The sequence below is a fragment of the Echinococcus granulosus genome (assembly GCF_000524195.1).
Source record: "Echinococcus granulosus chromosome Unknown EG_S00029, whole genome shotgun sequence".
NCBI lineage: Eukaryota > Metazoa > Platyhelminthes > Cestoda > Cyclophyllidea > Taeniidae > Echinococcus > Echinococcus granulosus.
In genome coordinates this window covers 894,661-913,789 of record NW_020170409.1, presented here as the reverse complement: position 1 = coordinate 913,789, position 19,129 = coordinate 894,661, and the positions used below count along the sequence as shown (strand labels likewise).

Here is a 19,129-nt window from a genome sequence, read left to right as displayed (position 1 = left end):
TTGGGCACTTTTTGTGAGTGATTTATATTATTTTAAATGCAGTCTCGTTCGACTTTCGTCCGTTATGCAGAACATGAGGTTGGACTCAAGGCCAAGATTTGAGGCTGTTTTGTTCCTCCTCCTGTTAGGCATCTCTACAGATTCAACGAAACTGACCTTCTTACAGTGTACTCTCGGAGGTAATACGCCTAGAAATAGATCCATTGGAGTGAACAGAGGAGCTGAGGGAAATGTAGCACGAGTAACAGCTAAAGTGTTTAGCTCTGCTTCAATGTGGTGATTTTCTCAGTAGTACATCAGTAGTGTACTGTAAAGGGTGGAAATCTCACCTGAATTGGAGGCATTTCCTCTCTCATCAGAGATCCTAGTGCCGGAGAAGCACGTTGTAAAGGATGTTGGAACAAGTCTGTTATTCAACTGCTCGGCGGCAGTGGGCACCGATCCGAAATTTCAGAAAGAGGTGCGATGGCTACGAGCAGACGGTGAACTAATGCCAGAGGGCGCCTTCTCACGCACCGCAGCTTTCCCCGACGCTAATGGCTTCCTCACCGCCTCCCTCAGTATCCCCCGCGTTGACGATATCCACGCTGGCGTCTACTGCTGCTCTCCTGAGCCTCCCGTTGAACACTTTTATGGCAAACCACCCCACTGCGCCGAATTTCGGCTCATTGTAAACGGTGGGGATGTGCTCTTGTCTCTACACATCATGCATTGTATATGGTGTTTTATTTCACTGTGTGGAAGAAAATTTTATGTTTATTTCAACGATGAAAATGCTGCTTAATCAGACAGTCCATGTGTTAATGTAGAGAGGTGAATCTGTGATCCCTACACCGGTCAACAGAAATTCTCGAAACACAAACAGAAAATTCGTACATGCTAATGGCTCAGGTATTTAGTGATATTTTGCAGAAAAAATAATTTACCATTTTCAGGTTTTTGCCCAGTTTCTACCGTGTCAGTGGTGGTTAAATAGACAACATCGTGTAATTACTGTTTTCTGTACTACAAATTTAAGGGTTTTGACAATCATAAGCTTTTTCGACTATTTTGGCTGGTCTTCCATAAGATAAACGGTAGTACTAGCACTCATACTTACTTTTTTCGGATATTCAACTCTCAACTTCAGCATATCTCTCCGCTAAGAAAGCTGATGTTCAGCTTTAAAGACGGAGCCAAACCCAAAGCCAAAGGCACTTTTTTTCTCCTAACAGACCTCAAGCTTGACCGCTACGAGCTGGAGGCGAACCCCGGCATGGCGGTGTCAGTTACCTGTTCCACGAAGCGCGAAGGCAACCTTCAGTGGCGCAGACCCCACGGCGAGGTGGTCTTACAGACTCACCACACTGCGGCGTCCAAAGAAACGCGCTGGGTGCAAAGCCTGAGTCTCCTGCTACCCGAGGTGAATACAGAGAATGTCGGAGACTACCAGTGCTGGTTCCAGCCAAATGAGGGAGAAAAGCGTGCGCCTGAGACGTTCACTCTGCGTCTTAAGGAAGGTAAGTCGTAAATGGCCACCTCGCTGTGTCCACTTGTCCTGAATGTAGATATTGATGTGTTTTCACCTGTGCAAATGTTTTCGTTGCTCTTCGCTGGTAGAATCAAATTTATCTTTGCTTTTTAATAAAGATGTTTCTCTGGGCACAAACACTTTGATCTGCATAATAAAAAATTAAACAGACTGCCATTCGGGCAAAGCGAAGTGCTTTCCTTTAAGAACCTATCATTGCATAGTCCTTCCCCTAGTTGCCGTTCTCTCGTCTTCTCGTAGTTTGATAGACGAATTAAAATGATGTTAGAATATGAGTAACCATCTCTCAACCTAAATTCGCTTGAAGTAGCACATTTTGCTTTTCAAAAGATGCGGACCTAATCTGCTCGCAATGTGCTGCTCTGCTTTAAGTAATTGCCTTGTATAAAGAGCACTCTTAGTGATTTGATCTTTTGAAAATGATGACAAACAATTTTTTTAAATGAAATTTGGTCATTTCTTCCCCAAGCGTTCGCCTCCTTTTCCACCCCTTTTCGGTCCTCTAAGTACGCTCGTAAGCGACATTTAGGGAATCTCTTTAAGGAGAGTAAGCATTGCTTCTCTACTGTTCTGATGCAACAGGACCGTTTATAAATCGGTTAATCTGATTCCTGGTAGAATACGTTACATATAATTGTTCTAGGTGATGTATTCTGAATTACAGTGGGTTGTATTCTAGTGGGGATTGTTAATTTCGTTAAAGTACAGTCTCACAAGTTGGTGTTCATTTGATACGATTCCATGAAACTTGCCAATCTAGTAGACCAAATTTTATCACTCGGTGGCTACCACTTTAATTGGTTTATAAGCAAAAAGTGGATTGAAAATATTTTATGATAAGAAGTGTATCGTAATGATAACAAGTGAAAGAAATAGGCCTTGCTCATGCACTACAACTTATTAGGCGCATTTTATCGTAGTATTACCTCAGAGAGACTAGTGAAGCAGCATGGTTCCCCTCTCCTTTCCGGCTACAGCGCTAACTGTAAGGCGACCAGTAATATCAGCAGACACACTGCGTTTCGGTGAGATCACTACCCTAACTTGTGCCTCGCTAACCGCGGGAATGGGCCCGAAGCGATTGCGGTGGTACCGCTACTTACCGGCGGAGTCGTCGGAGGCAGTGTTGAAGGCGGTAACCACATCAGCGGACGGGCTGCAAGAGGTGATTGAGGAGACGAACGTCTCAAACGAGGTGATTCTCCGTGTCCGCCTAACGCCCACCGCACAGGGACGCTATACGTGCGTCGAGTTCCCCGAGAAATTCTCTCATCTGTCCAACGAGGAGTATCTACCCCAAAAGACTCTACTGCAGCACGCCCTTCAGCATACTTCTACCGAAATTAGCTACCGCAGTGGTGAGTGCTTTACTATCAGCATCAATACTTATATGAAAACGCGACAAAGTTAATTTGGCAAATTAGAAAATAGTCGAGCGCTACTAGCACCGGTTGGACTGATTTATTGAGCTGTAAAATATGCTCCCCATCGGAACTTTGCATGACTGTCACAATCCAACTTTCTGGGATGATTCGTATAATTTTAGCCGTGGCGATCTCAAACCCAAGTAGACTTAATGACGGTGGAGGATTAAGTCTACGCTGCACGGGCTACCCCTCACTTCCTGATGAACGCCTGGAATGGGCCTTCAAGGCGTTCACCAAGGAGTCTGCCTATGTCTTTGATGATAGAGCTCGAGGCCTATTTACGCTTGCAGACAACGAGGTAGTCATATCATTTCACTTCGGTTTGATACTTCATTTAACGCAAAATATTGCCATTATAAATACACCACTGTGTGGAAAAATAATCTTTTACACATTTTGCGCAAAGTGTGACGAACCTACGAGGTGACATGAGATTTTAAGTATTTATCTGTCTTCAGTATTTGAGACAATTATTGTGCCACTTTTGCATTAACATGTCATTCTTTTAATGGCACTTTCATTCCTAAGTGTCGTGAGCTGCTGGGCAGGTATGCGACTATAGAAAACATTCCAATTTTGATGCTCTTGAAGCTACTGTGTAAAAGTTGAATTCCATTTTTATGGGCTTGATTCTCATACCCCCAAAAAACGCTGGCCAATTTGTGTTCTCGTTGTGCCCTTCTGATTGGTCAGCACAACGTGGATGCATACAAAGTACTTTCATGAATTTTAAGGTCAGAGCCATTCACAAAAGTAAATGTGGATACGCATAGACGGCGACTACCTGCGCACACCACCACTTTATCATGGCAGGAGCGCGCGAACACACTGGGAGTGTGCTCAGCGTTAACGATGTCTTTTATGTAGCCTTAGCGCCTTTGATTTACTACTTGTCGGCGTCCGCGCTCCTACACTCATTGGGAGTTCATAACACGAGCTAATCAGTTGTTTTCTTTAGGTTGAACTAAAAAATGTAGCTAACATCATTATTACTTAGTCCTCTTTCAATCACACAAGAGCTAAATTAGCAAATGTAAGACATAATTTACCTACACTTCGACATTGTAAATATCAGCTAAGTACTAGAACAACTTGTCACCTCGACCATGATAATAAATAAGTCATTACTTAACGTAGCGTTCCAAGGGCATCCACTCTTACCGTCTAATCAATTTGTATTTTAAAACATCCAGCGAATATCGCATATAATGAGCTGCTTCCGACCCAATCTCACCAAAGTCGTTGCCAACTGGCCCGGTGTCGAGAGGGAAAATCCGCAGTCGACAAGACAAGAGCTGTACTCACCGGATGAGATAGAAATCGACATAATGGAGAAGTTTATGGAGGATCCAGTGTGTCAAGGAGCCGTGGGACAACTAGTTTGCCAGTACCGAAGACTAAACGCACCTCTGCCCTTCTTCGCCTCCGCTGTCGCCATGCTACCGGAATTCGGACTACACCCTATTGGACGACAGTTATCCTCCCCTACTGCTGAGGAGATGATTCCGCTGGATGCGATTCGTGGTAAGATAGTGGCTTTTTATGCAACAATTATTGCCTTAGTAAATGTCTCACTGGGATTAATCCCCGACCTGGTATTTATAGTTTACAGTTTTGGGGGCCTAGAATCATCCCTGCAAGAAAACTAATAAAAATTATACGTTCACGTTAAATGGGTCACTAACAAAGACCGGAATGGAAAGGACTTTAACCATCGTAAACTGCATTTACCTTCCCCATAACCACCTGCTACTGAATTTATACACCCATCATAGAGTTTAATCAGTATTTAACCTGAAAGGCCCGCACATTAGAAGAATATCTTAGTTCGGCCAAAACATTCGGGGAGAATTCATTTCACTTCGTCATCAATGCTGGGATGCCAATTGAAAGCGTCACACTCAATATGGGCTCACCATTCGGCAATGCAAACATTCACCTTGGGAAACGATGACTGTTGAATGCAACGCTCCCACAGAATGATACCTCTCACGTTCAATTTTGCCACAGATTACTCGTTGATCAGGCATCCAGATTCTAGCCTTTCATGAGGTATATAGCTGTTCAATGGACTGCGGAACTGAATGACTGGCGATGGCATAATAGCGGCAATTTTATGCATGTAGCATTACAATTTCTAGCTTGACTTGACATTCTGCCCAAACTTCACTAAAGTAGCTCACTGCTTACTTTCCTACTTCCTTCAGACGCTTTCGATGTCTACAGTGCTCAAGGAAGCTCTTCGCAACACAGAAGCGTCGAAAAGAACGGATCACTTTTACCCCACCCTCACCAGACAGTTGCTTTCGTCCTCCTTCTGCTCATTTTTGCAGCGTTCCATTTCGTCTGATCAGAGTGGTGCCCAAACTTCCTCACGATTGTCTATTTTTTGTTTATGTAAAAAGAGAAAGGAAGGCACTTTCCCCCCACGCCTCCCACTCCCACACCTCACGTATGTGAATCGTGTGGTAGTTCTTTGCCGCTGTTGTTAATTTTTTTCTTTTGTGCACACCTTTTCTTCACCTCGTCTCCGTACCTAGGGTACTGCTTTTCGAGTGAAAATATATGCTGGGGTTGGATTAAAATATTATTCACTTTCTTTTCTCGGAATTTGAATAACTTAAATTACCCCCCCGGCTATTCAGTCAGCACCATCATAGAACCCTGTTTGCTGAAATCGTATTCTTGGCTATGCGGTCATGCAGTGAAGCTGTATCTTGGTACGAATGGAGGAACAGATTAATTGCCACGAACTGGGATTAACCAAGGATAAATACCAACAGCGAGGCTTTGGGATACAGCATAATTGTGCGTGCTGGTGAGGGCGTCTGCTCATGCATACTATATTACACAACACCAGGAACTTTTCTTTACGCTTTTAGTAAAGTAACATCGAAAGCGATAGCCTTTTAATGTATACGGGAATTACGCCATGTAAGAACATTACTGTTTTGGGAATGCTGATGACTGCTAGCTGCATTCGAACGACAACAGTGTATGAAATCCATGGCTCAGTTTGGCATTCACTGTGCATTTTTGACTTGGATAAATGCCAACGCATTCTCCACCCACTACACACATTTGCTGTTGTAGTGGACTTCATGGAATTTTTCTATGCCCTACGGAGAACCAGCCTATTGAGACTAACCAAAATTGAACAGGAATCAGTACTTCGCACCCTCTAAAGGTGCCATTGGACGGCTCATTTTACCCTTAGGAGGGCAGGTAGGTAACCAGATTAGCTGGTGGCTTGCGATAGTGTCGAAAATTCATGGCTTGGCTTTCACGATGGCAACTGGAGCAGTGCACATGAGTAAACGTTTTCCAAGAGAGGATTCGCGATGTATCTCCGTGGCCATTGTGAGTGTTCTTTGTGCACTCTAGCTCGCTCATCTTATCCCAACGCCATTGTCATTTCCCGATGAGCTAGTTTGCCCGCGCACACACACGCTCAAGTCCATCGGGTGGCTAAGCTTTGTGCACTAGCGTCCCACAATTTTGTATTACTGCCTGTCATGAGGATTTGACGTTGCCTTTGAATCACGTTAGCACTCCTCTCCCCTATATCATCCTATCGACACCCTCCACCCTTTAGACTTCACTGTCTCATCTTCAGCATTTCGACCTGTGTGGAGGCTGCTGAGGTGTGTCTCCATTGTAAGCACTTCCAACTACGCTTTCACAATGACCATCCCCTTTGTGGAGGAGGTCAGCCTGACCAAGGCGGAAGTTGCAACACCCGCATTTACTCAATTTCGATTCCCTGACAGTCTACTGGAGGCTCACAAGAAGTCTGGTAAAGTGATGATTGTGAGCTTCGCTACTGTTCTGTGGACCCATCACCAACCCCCACTTTTTAAAATCTACCAAAAGCCTGAACTAGATACGATTATGAATGCAGAGATGTTTTATTACAAACCGGAAAAATTAGGCTCCCTGTTAACACTGTATTCTTACAGCACTAGCAGTTTCCAGCATCGTCACGCACCAGACCTCCTCTTGAATGAGAAATTTTGGAGTATGCCAACACACGAAGGTTGTGGCCCCTTTATAATGGCGGTTATGCCTATTAACAAGGAAAATAAGCAACAATTCCCCTAAGCACCTGGGTTCGATGTCCAGAGATATTTCCAATTGACTGCTTAAACCACTTACAACTATATTTATTTTGGCAAAACAATTTATACACCATTGATGAGGGGTGTAAAGAGTGTATTTTTTCGTAAAAAAACCCTCAATGTCGTTGAAGCATGCGGGTTTGTATATGTGTCAAGTGATTCCCATCAATGTGAACCTGACCGAAAGGTGAACGCTCGCAAAGTGGATGTGCCCGGAGCTCTACCATGGCATAGTCAGCATTTCAAAATCCGGCACGAAGGCGACAACGTACGCCTCGCATGAATCGGCATTGATCCATTAAAAGGTTGAGAAATCGCAGTCATCGTGAATGAGTAGGACACATATTTTCACTACAAAAGGATCTACTTTGGTAACTGACTCCCGCGATGGCTTAAATTTGAGGTAAAATTAAAAACAGGCGCACTAGAAATGGTCGTATATTAATATTAATGGAGGTATTACTTGTACTACTAATTTACAGTAGTTTGGTTAAAAGAATACCCATGAAGGACCGCAAGCGTAAAACCGTACTCAGATTCCCCAACATTCACTGCCTCTTGTCTGATCGTGATCTAATTTTTCTTGGTGAATATATATTAAATCAAGATCCATTGGCAAGGTCCTTGCCTCTAAAAGTAATTTTTAGCTTATTGTTAACCGTTGCTTGGGTAAGGGATGGTTTTGGAAGGTCACCGTATATGCTGTTAGAATTAATGCATTACCGGATGCGTTACTTTCTGGACACTCTCTCCACCCTAGGAGTTGGAGATCCCTCATTACCCTTACGAAAAATTCGATGGGGTTAACCAATTTCAGTCTCGCTGCTCATGTGTCACTTCGCTGTTACCAGAAGGCAGCTAAAAAAACCGAAGGCAACCAACTTGGGGAGCTCACACCTTCTAAACTATGAGCAAAAGAGCCGAATGAATGTCTACGAGCCTAACAAACAGCATGATACTCTAAGCTGTGAGATAAACTGATTACATTAAGGACCGAAAACCCCTTTAGCTGTGACATGAACCATTTCTATCAAGCTAGCTCCTGCCCTATTGAAGAGGTGGAGGCAAGAACCAGGATGGAAGTGTTTCGATTGAGCCACGAGAGTGGTAATTGTTACTGGACAAGAATCATGCGACAAATTTCAAATGTATAATACAAAGTCATTTAGCTGTGTCCATCATCAGACCCACGTTGGACGTCTCTAGAAGTGATCTGATCCATTACTATTATGAATAAAACACGGTCAACCGCCTACGTCCAATCGCCCCGAATTCTAATAAACTGCGAACATCACATCTCTGGAACCTGGTTAAGGCGACCATCACCAATCGAGGCTGCAAAGGCATCATGAATAATTTTGCAATAAGTGCATCAAAATTTCTGTGGAAATCAGTTTTTGGGTTAGAAAGTAGAAAACGATGGGTTACTTGAATTTACTGCTAAATCCATTTCGGGTGGCAGCAGCTGCACACTCTGCTACCACAGCACTTGGAAGATTTACTGATCCACTGACGGTGGGCTTTACGCACAGGTTCGTTTTTACTGCAGACAAAGCTGACTAGTGGAAGGTAAATGAATCTTCATGCCGCTCCCTACGGTCAGTACTGCAAAGCAGCAGTGTTGGAACAGCGCAAACTTATTGACAGCCATCCAGTGATTGGGAAGAGCAACAAGTTTAGCACTCACAACCGCCGTTGAATCGTCCACCCAGTGCCTGTTTACGGGTCCCTTGCATAAACTTAAGGTGTGTCCAACCGTATCTGACATTTCGACATGTTGGCAGTCAGGATCTCGGAAGAGTCAACCACCACAACTAAAATGTTTTCCTGTTCTAGGGCATGACATCAAAGCTTGCACAATTAAACTTACCAAGTCAACTGTTTGTTCTAAGGCAGCATGGGTGTAGGCACCCTAGAAACAAAAGGCTCCTACATCCATCTCGTTGTTTAACACCCAATCACGCTGTCTGTGACACGATGCGGTGCAACTACTTATCATCCGTTGACGAATAAAACGTCACTCATTTGTGAAGGCCCAGCTTAAGCAAGAAAACTGTGGTGTGCCTTGCATGTGAAGGTGGTGCTGACAGGCTTAAACCATCAATCAACAAAAGGGCTTGGATGTGGAAAAGAGTAAATAGGTGCAGATTCCCTAGCGTTAACAGTAGAAGGTGGTTGATTATCGGTCTGTTGGATTGTTTTTTGTTTGTTTCAAGGGAATTTGGGTTGACGCTTTCCTAACGAACTGAGAATTTATCAAACTAGATTAGAAGCAGCAGCTTAATTACAAATTTCCAATTAAAAAATTGGATTAATTGCAAGGTTGGAATCTTCAGTACTTGCGTATTGTATTTTGCAAGACTTAACGACGCCGACACGAGCAGATCAAGTGATAGAGTCGCGTCCAGCCCATCATGAGGTCGTTTAGAAAACGAAGTTACTGAGGACAACTGTATCCTAAAGACATGACTTAATTACGTTCGAATGCTGAGTTGTGCCAAGTGGGCATGAAGTCAGGTTATAGAAATGTGCCTGGAAATGCCACGAGAAGCAGGAATGATACAGAACCGAGCTCCGAATAGTCAACTGGGTAGCAATAAAGGACAGGCTATAACGTTTTGAAGCATGTCTTAGATTCCTCGATTTAAACATTCGAAATGTCGCCAAGGATGACGACCTTCGAAGTTGGCATCACAAACAGAGTTTCACAAAACCAGTTGTCCGTATGTTGATAGACTATGCGTGATCGTGACACATTCCACAGATCAGGCAGCAAATGACACAGAACGGGATCTGCCAGCTCCCGTTTCAACAGGTAACAATTGCATGTTTCTACTTTGACGAAACTATGTGCTATCCGCTTCTTGCAGCCTTGAGATGTGCATTCTATGAAATGTGGGTTCGAACCGGGTGCGGTCAGCCGACGTGGTTGAGGTGTGCACCATAAGTTAAATATCGAGACTCCCACCCATTCGTAGCATCATAAACATAAGTATGCGTGAGGTGACACTTCGGTTGGTATTTCAAGTAGAATTAGTTGAAGACCATGGGAACAGCATTTCTAAACTGTGGTGAAAGCGTGGCTCCACGACTGACCACGATTTAGCAAGGCTCAAACCTGCTATGAACATGCAGGGTAGAAATTGATGACATGCATTGCTAATTTCCCATGCAGTCAAGATATTTGTAGTATGCTTGCACCTTGGACTTGCACGGTTAAATATTTTTTCTTCAAATCGTTGGCAATACCAGCAATATGGTCCCTCCTTCCCTCCTGCCTCCCTCCCTCCATCCCTCACCCTCATGGCTAAGGTGAATCTGAAGCCAATGCTAAATGAGTGAGCCGAGATGCGTGAAGAGTTAAATAGGTGGCACAAGCTTCTGGCACTTTTCGAAGGATTTTTATGTATTTGCACAAATGCTGAAGCGGCATTGTACAAATCCTGGTTCCGAAGGTAAACATCCATTTTGTTGACACGAAAATTTTCACAAGTGGAAGATTTTGCTCACTTTAGTGAGTGTTTCATGCTTTGTTCGAAGAGAAGCAATTGACCAGACGTGGTTTGTTTGCTCAAAAGCTCTTTCCATTCCCAGTTGTGCAAATTTACTTGCACTGGATGGAGATCTTTCACAACACCCTACTTGGAAAACAAATTTCCTCAACTTTGACTTGGAAAATAGAGTCAAATACTTCAAAGCCGGACTAGTAGGAGGTGGCGGAATGATTCTGCCTGAGCAACCCTCCTCCCTGACCTCAAGTATGCTGCTGTAAGGAAGACCATCCTTACGAAGCGTCAAGAGTTCATTCTGACACAGTCAGGTGGACCGCATCAGAATTGCTCGAGGTGTGCGTGGCAAGTTCTTGTTTGCGCACAGAAAAACACAATTATGAAGAGTTAAATTTGCGACTAAAAAGGCTTAACCTTCCCTTTTGTGACCTAGTCTTTTCTGAGGGAAAAACAAATGTACTGACAGAAGCACTGTGAGTCTGCCATTGGGTAGAGCTGGAGGACAATCTCGTCAAGATGGAGCCTGCGGAGTCTGCGTATTTAAATGTTCACTTAGAAGAGACAGCCTTGGCGAGTGTCCAAGTGCCCCTGAAGCCCCGGAGCCAATGACGTCCTTAAGCTGCGCATGGAGGGCTCCAGCTCTTGCGTTTATGTGTCGTCTCTAATGGCGTGTAGATAAGCTATGGAGGGTGTGAAATATGAGCGTTTTAAGACTACTCAGTAACAAGGCACAAATCAGGCATTTGAAATGTCTAGGTAGAAGTTTCTGGAGCCTCACAACGAATATGTGATCAAGTGACTAAGATATGCACGACACGATCCCTTTGGTGGTAAACGACGACTGAGGGGAACAGGGATTTGGCTAAGGGACAGTCCCGAAACAGGAGTGGTGAACTTGTGTTTGTGCACAGGAGAGCCTGAACCTGGAAAGCTATACTTGCCTTCAACATGCTCTAACTATTTCCTGTCTGATCTATTCTGTTCTTGAAAGACATCCAAATACATTGACTGCAAATAATTGGATTCGTGAGAGGGAAAAAAGGCATGTCAAAGCAATAGCTGAAGTCCATCCGGTAAAGGCGAAATGAGTTTGCCCGTCGGAGAAATGGAACAATCTAACGAAATCCTATTGTGGAGACATTAGCTATGTGAAAACCTAAAAAAAAACACGTCAAAGCATTGTTTGTGCTTGATGAGAATCTTATTTCAGCCAACACGTAGGTTGGTGAGTGGGGAGATAACCATGGCATTAAAAACAGCAAGATCAGGACGATTCAACCAACTGTGGGGAAATTAGCGCATGCAAAGTAAGTAAAAGATGAGAACACGTCTTGTCATAAGTAAATACTGCTTGAATACAACATTTTCTGGCGTTTGAGCTCGCTTGCAACGCCACTGGCAAAGCCCGGTTACAAATTTTGAAGAAGGGAAAGTGACTTTTGGGCGGTATTTTAAAAACTTAACGATCCAGAGAAGACAGGGATGGCTGTAAGACGGTGAGAGGTAAAGCCTAGGTGAAAACCAAGATGTGTGCAGTTGAAACACTTGATCCTATTTCCACTCAAAAGTATGTCCTAACATTCCTAATTGCCTCTCAATAGTGGGGCAATTAATTGCCTTCTTTTCTATTCAAAATGCGGGTGCTTGCGTGGCACCACCTAAAAGCCAGAAATGGTGAACGCTTTCAATGCTTGACCGAAACACGGACACAAACACAAAAGTTGCGCCCATGCAACACTGTGTAGGGACAGAGAAGGAGAAGTAGTAGGGAGGCTGGAGGGGATTTGAATAGCCGCATTTATTTGAACGGGATTGGGGAACTGGGATGAAGTCTCACATCCACTTTACAATATGCGAGGATTCAATGCACGAAGCGGTTGATGAGTGTGATGAATGGGAAGCCTTGAGTGATAAGTGCGATAGACTCCTGAATTGTCCATTTCAATCACCGGAAGCCCTTCACAATACCGGTTGTTTACGCCTTACGAGGTCATTAATACAGGAAGCAAATTTCGCGAATTTTAAATTAAGGGCTAAAAAACCACAATCTAATTTGCATTTTGCATGCGGTTTCTACTTAAACAGGAAAGCACTTTCTCTTCAAATCACTCTGTCAATCAGAATAGCCAAACTGAAGTCCAATGCATATCTTTTTTTGGTTAGGCAACGACGGTAGTGCAAAATCAGGCTCGTGCATTTCCCTTATTAAAAGGTATTTTATGCCACTTTCCATGCATGCCAATTTAAGGGGCTCCAAGGAAATGTGATAGAGGTGCAGAAACGAATAACCAAACTGTTCAAATCACACTGGGACTTGTAGTTACAGAAGTCCATGTAATGGGATACCACCCCACCATGTGGGCACCAAGTGCAGTAGCGATTGATAAGCGTGTCTAACTAAGCAAATTTATCTAACGCACATGTCGTGGATCAGTCCGGTCTCTGCATTATCAAATGAAGCACCGAAGAATGATGGTAGAAAGTGAATGCTTGCAACAGAGCGATGCGCTTAACGAAATAGGGTTTGAAAGAAGCCATAAAACCTGAAAAGCGGATAGCTGCATCCACTCAAATCTTCAGAAGACCTCAAACCGCACAATGCGGCGATGGCATACTGAGCAGCCACACAACGGTAGGGCATTTGGATGGTGCAAAGGCTTCAAAGTCAGTAATAAAAGCAGTGTCTTCGTGACCATCTCCTACGTGGTTGGTTTTACCAAAGGTTCCAGTTTACGCCAGTTATGCATGCTCCACAGTCTATTAAACAGCTGGACACAACATTAAAAGCTAGACTCTGGATGCCTGATCAACGCGTAACCTGAAGCAAAAGTGAACGTGAGAGGTATCAATCTGTGGGATTGTTGACCTCAACACACCCACCGATTCCAAAGATGAGCATTTGTGTTGTGGAAAGGTGAGCATACGTTGAGCAAGGTGACATCGTGCAGCATTCCGGCACTGCTAGTGCCGTAAAGTGAGCTCTTTCAGGATGGTTTGGCCGAACTGTCAAATTGTTAGAGCTTAGTATTCTCAGGTCAGGTATTGCTTGAACTCTGTGATGGGTGCATAAATTCAGTATCAGGAGGTTGCGGAGGAAGCAAATGCACTTCGCGATGGTTAAAGTTATTTCCATTTCGGCTCTTGTGAACAACTTACCGACTAGATGAAACACATCGGTAACATCAGAACCGGGCATTTGATTGGACAGACTCCATCGATAAATCACCGTCTCATTTTCCCTTGCATCCGGATAGACGGCACGTGCCTGCACACGATTTGCCAATTCTGTCCAGTTGGTCAGGGCTTCAACGTCCGGATACAGTTTCACCCTTTCCTCCCTCGAGTACTGTGGAAAGAGACGGCTCGGTGAGTGCGATAGCAGACACGCAGCAAATAAGTCGTTACAAAATTTCCTGCCAACATCGCATGCGTAGCTAGTAGAGACAACATTTTGGAATGTGAGACTTACACGCCAAATCTAGGTGTGGAAGCAAAATGATTACCAAAAATGAGAGAGCATAATGCTAGAATAGGAGGAGTGATGTTTTAAAAAGTTTAACTGCAAAATCCAAGGAGATACCCTACAAAACTAGTCCTGAAAGACCCTTGTTTGCTGCATAGGATCCCAAAAAATTAACCACACATTTGACAGGCGAGTTAATCAGCAGAAGAAGGAAACCCACGCCTTTCAATTGTGCTGGTATTTTTAACTCAATGGAAGCTTCGGATGGCTGCCTAAAGTGTAATACAAAAACAACTCTTCTCTGCTTAACGCCCCCTCTGCAAATGCCATCTGAAACACTTTTCCACTTTGCATTGAATGCCTTGTTTCCTGCACAAAATTAAAATAATTTAACGCATGTTCTTCACGCACCATACCATTTCTCCACTGCACCATGTTGGCATGCTCACGCAACCCAATTATGCCAAGGAATGTGCTGCATTACTTTGGACAACTTCAAGAATGCTTACCACAGTCTCGTGGGTCTTGCGTTTGCCCTCCTCACTCCACTCAACCCTGGTTCTTAGATTAGGCGCCAAGGTGATTCCACTTGCCATCATGTGGAAGAAAGCGCCCTTACCCTCGGTGGCCAGCTCAATCACTCCACCACCACCATCTCTCAGGTACTGCTGCTTCCCTCTGTACACAACCGTGTAGTTGCGTTGGAAAATGGCCTCTGAATGGAAATACAAATGCACCCATGAATGCGTTCTTCCTGTCATCTATTGCAGCAATGGGCCATTGTTTTGTCAAATTCTTTGCAAACTTGGGGCTTGTAGGTGTCTGTGGTACACGTTGGTGGTGAAGGCATCTGTAAGGACTCGTGGAATGCCTTCCTCACAAACGACTCAAGGAATCTGTCAACCTGTCAACTGGATTAATGCTGCTGGTAAAGAGAGGCATCTGTTGTCGCAAAATGAATCTGGCCATGCGAATATGGCAGGTGGGACAATCAGAAGGCGAGTAGATGCATTGGCAATTCAACCAGGCAAAAGAAGAGAGAGCAGAATAAAGAACTAGCTTCCAACTGCAAGCTCGTTGCAATAAGTAATTTTGACTTTTCGCAAAAGCAGTTTGCAGCTTATAACCTTATCACTGGTCGAGGATCCCCGGCCTTCAGAGCATATCCACCGATTAAGCACCGGATTCGTCCAATTTGGGTAAACTTTTCCAAATGAATTTGTTAGAGTTTCCTTACGGATACTAAAATAACCTTTGGACCGGTGTAACTTATGCAAGCCTTTCGAATTTAATTGAAATCAAAAAAGCTATTTATCGTTTAGCCAAACAGACACAACTAAGGGCATTCCAAGGGATGCAATCACTCTCAAGCATTCCTTATGCTCTGCCTTCCCAAATTTGCTACCAACGAGAAGCTCACTGCACGAACAATGCAGGAATAGGCCCTTCTGAGGGGTATTTTGATTAGGAATCCCCTTGGTGAGTCATCATTGCTTCACAAATTCTCCCCTGACTTGCATCACGACTGGGAAGATTTACTGCATCCACCATGAAATTTCCTTGTTTTCTGGTGAAGGGGCCAATTTAGGTCTCCGACATTGTGGCTTCGCTGGGTGGGCTGGCCTCCGGGTCATGCCAGTAGCCCAAACCACTTCTGCACTTCAAATATGCATATTCTGCCCCAGTATTATGTTGTCCTCAGGCAAGTTGCGAAGCGGGACCGTAACTGCTGCTGCAAAGTGGGTCAGCGGCCACATTCTAAACTATTGTACCACTTTTCGTGTTCTCTTCCAGTTCTCCAAATCAACAAGTTCTCCACATTACAATCGAAAAATACCAATAACGAGTCCCAGCAAACTCAGATTTACCACATTTTGAAGAACTGGAATGGGCGAAGTAATTTCGTTGAGGGTATATTGACAAGAGAGAGCAGAACACAAGACCATTCGTTGCTAGACCTCTGTGGAGAATCGGGCACCACAATTCACAAACATGTCTTGCCTAAGATTATAACCTTCAAAAACATTATATGCATATTCCGTTTTTATTACGACCCAATTAGTTTCCCCACAACTCCTTCTTCCACGTCTGATAAAGAGCACGCGTCGCATATATGCGACGCAGGAGGTGAACATGCCATACCCCGATGTATTATAAGCCCCGCAAAGGTACTGCACATCCTGTTTACTTCAACCGGGATTTTTTATTTAAAAACCAAGCAACCAAGTCACAGGTTTTAGGGTCCGTTCCAAACTTCCGATTTGACCTTTATTTAAAAGAGTTTGATCCCAAAAGCTGACCTGCATTTGTTTAAACTAGTTGACTGATAAACGCCTCAACTGAAGGCTCATTTACGTTAACCTTTTACGAGTTATACCTAATGCAGACGCAATTCGGACCTACCCGTGAGAAAGTCGGTACTCCTGAACGTAGTTGGAACCGAGAGAATAATAGTTCCGGTGGCGTCGGTGGCTTCGCAGCCGCATTGGTACTGGCCCGCATACGTGTGTGCTGCACAACAAAAGGCTCATCACATTTGTGGCAACTTGAGTAGCAGAGAAATATTCCTCGTCAGCTTTCCCTAGTCTGTCGTTTTAGGGAGCATCGTTGGTAACACCATCAGAGGTCATACTTCCTCAGGATTGTTATTAAACTCAGGCTACTGTTTCACCAGCGAATACGAACTGCTGGTAGTGGCATTCGTGCGACAACCTGAGTAACCTGACCACATCGAACACGGTAAATTGTAATACTCCTTTACAATGTTTTTTGTATTTTTGAGTAAAATAAGGTGGTAGAATGAAGTTTTGTCGAGAACACGTTCACGAAAGTGGAAGTTCGTGCATTAGTGAGTAGCAACCTTGGCAATTGGAAAACATGTTTCCGAGGTTTCCACAAATGGCGTATTCAAAGTGAAGCACAACGACCATAATTTGGTCTTCATGAAGGAAGCATTTGTTTTGAAGTACTCTTTAGTCGTATTGTCTTGCAATCACTGAATAGTGAAATTTGCTTCAATAAGTTAATTTAAAGCTGTCAAATTATGCTTTTGTGATAAATGGTGGAAAAGAAGACATTTGGATTTAAAAGTCGTGCAAGGAGTCACAAGTGATACATACAATTTGTCAGGGGATGTGAAAGAACCTACTTCTCGGTATCCTCACCACCATTTTTGATTCCTCGTCCACGAGGACCTTGAGATCGCCGAGGACATCTGCCCAAAGAGGTTCCAGTTGGCCTCGCTGAGCCACGAGGGTCGTGGGACCGCCGTGGATTTGTGTGCGGAGGAGCATTAAATTCTGACATGTCTCTACCTCACCCGGGGGCTGGCATGATCCTGCACAGGTGACCGATGTGCACGTGATCTCAAACGCACTTCTTCCACTGGCTACAGTAACCTCGCTGGTTGACAGGCTCAAGGAGGGATAGTAGACTGCGAACGAGAGAAATGAAGGTGATTTAATTACTCCTGCCTCAATTTTATTTCGTCTCAAGGAGTCGCCATCAAAATGACCTGTGTTATCACACGGATGCTAAATAAATGCGCACTCTCTCCAATATTTCCACTTGAAAATCTAGAATGCAACACTTGACATGGAACCTAATCCGGAGAAGGGGAAAGAAATGCTCGCCTTTCGCATAAGTACCACCTGAATTATTCAGGTAATTATTTAATGATGAAGAGGAAGTAGATTAATGAGTTCTGGACGACGATGAAAGGAGGGGCAGTAGTTAAAGGCGGCTCGAGCCACTAGTAGTGAATGCCTCATTATTTCGCCATTGTAAGGTAAAAAGCGAAGGCACCGTGAAAGCAGTCTCTAACTAACGTGTAAGATCAAGCATTTGACGAGTACCGAAATTCGCATCGACGTTCTGTTTGAAAGCTGAGGGCCTCAAGTGCATGTCAATTATTGGACGTTATATCGAACTCCATATGGCATGAGACCAGTGCATAATTTGATCGCCTCCCATTTCGGGGGCGTTTGACTGGGCGATCAGGCGGCAGTTCGGAACCGGAGGAGGAAATGCAATGTTGGGAGTCGAAAACTACATGATGTTCTGATGTAACGCCCACACTTGAACCGTCAGGTTCCAGACTTTCGTCACCGAAACCAAGTGAAGTTTTGGCAATTCTAGCATTATCTCACCCCAAATTGGTTTAGTGGGATTTTCTCATTTAGCAGCGTCCATGAAAGATAACAAGAAGCTTTCAACAACTTTTCTGCTTTCTTTTGTTTTGCAATTGGGCGAGGCGTGACCACTGAGGCAGGAAGAAGCAGGTTCGTAGGTGACTTCTATTTTACCAGCCATTAAATGACTTGATTGTGGAGACTCGTGAATTGTGCCTCACTTACACCCAAACAAAAGAGGCGAAATTGTAAGACTTTATTCAACACCCAGTCCAGACATTAGAATAAGGCTGTGCACTCTCTCAGCATTTGTGGCTTCTGGCGGGGGCTGGTGGAACAAATGTTGACCTCCTATGTGGTAACGTGAATATGTATTCGCCGTCTTAATGGCAACTCTCCTACACTAAATCATGGGACTACATGCAGTGCTTAGGCATGACGGTGGATGCTTTCAGGAGGTGACTGGGCTTAAGTGGGAAAATTGTCATGATGACCCAGTGGTAATTTCGCCCGTTGAGGCGAATGAAATCGGAGTGCGGCACTAAACTGCGACGAGACTTATGAGGGATGAGGCATGCGGGATCCACGAAGCCAAATGCAATGTACACATGGTGTTATTACCATCGGACTGTTTACTGTGTGCTTTGATGGAGTCTTAACCTTGGGTTTGCTGGTCTTGATATGGATTCAATGAAGCTTGTCAGAAATTCACCTACAGGGCATGTTCATTGTTTTATATAGTAGGACTTGTCCTTTCAAAGACAATCTACTCCCAAAGTTCATCACCAGTGGATTCACAGCTGATGGAGAGAAAAGCAATGAGATACAGGTCGCATGGAAGAAGCCTAAAAAAGGAAGTAGCACTTGTCACCCTCAGCACATGTGCTACAGGAACCTTGGATAAAAACCAAACAGTTCCCAAGTGGCATTAGGTGTCATCAAATTCTGCTC

The 19,129-nt window shown here is 44.1% G+C and overlaps 1 protein-coding gene across 1 annotated transcript; it reads right to left on the bottom strand. All coding sequences in view use genetic code 11, as the record gives it.

The window, feature by feature from the left end:
* Positions 1 to 11,700: 11,700 nt before the first annotated feature.
* Positions 11,701 to 17,951, bottom strand: EGR_04619 (GPI-anchored surface glycoprotein; the record flags this gene model as incomplete). The annotated part of the gene is made up of 6 exons (XM_024493868.1): positions 11,701 to 11,741; positions 13,742 to 14,063; positions 14,558 to 14,763; positions 16,452 to 16,559; positions 17,197 to 17,481; positions 17,876 to 17,951. 6 exons carry the CDS (start codon positions 17,949 to 17,951, stop codon positions 11,701 to 11,703), a joined length of 1,038 nt encoding a protein of 345 aa, XP_024351796.1.
* Between the last annotated feature and the right edge of the window lie 1,178 nt (positions 17,952 to 19,129).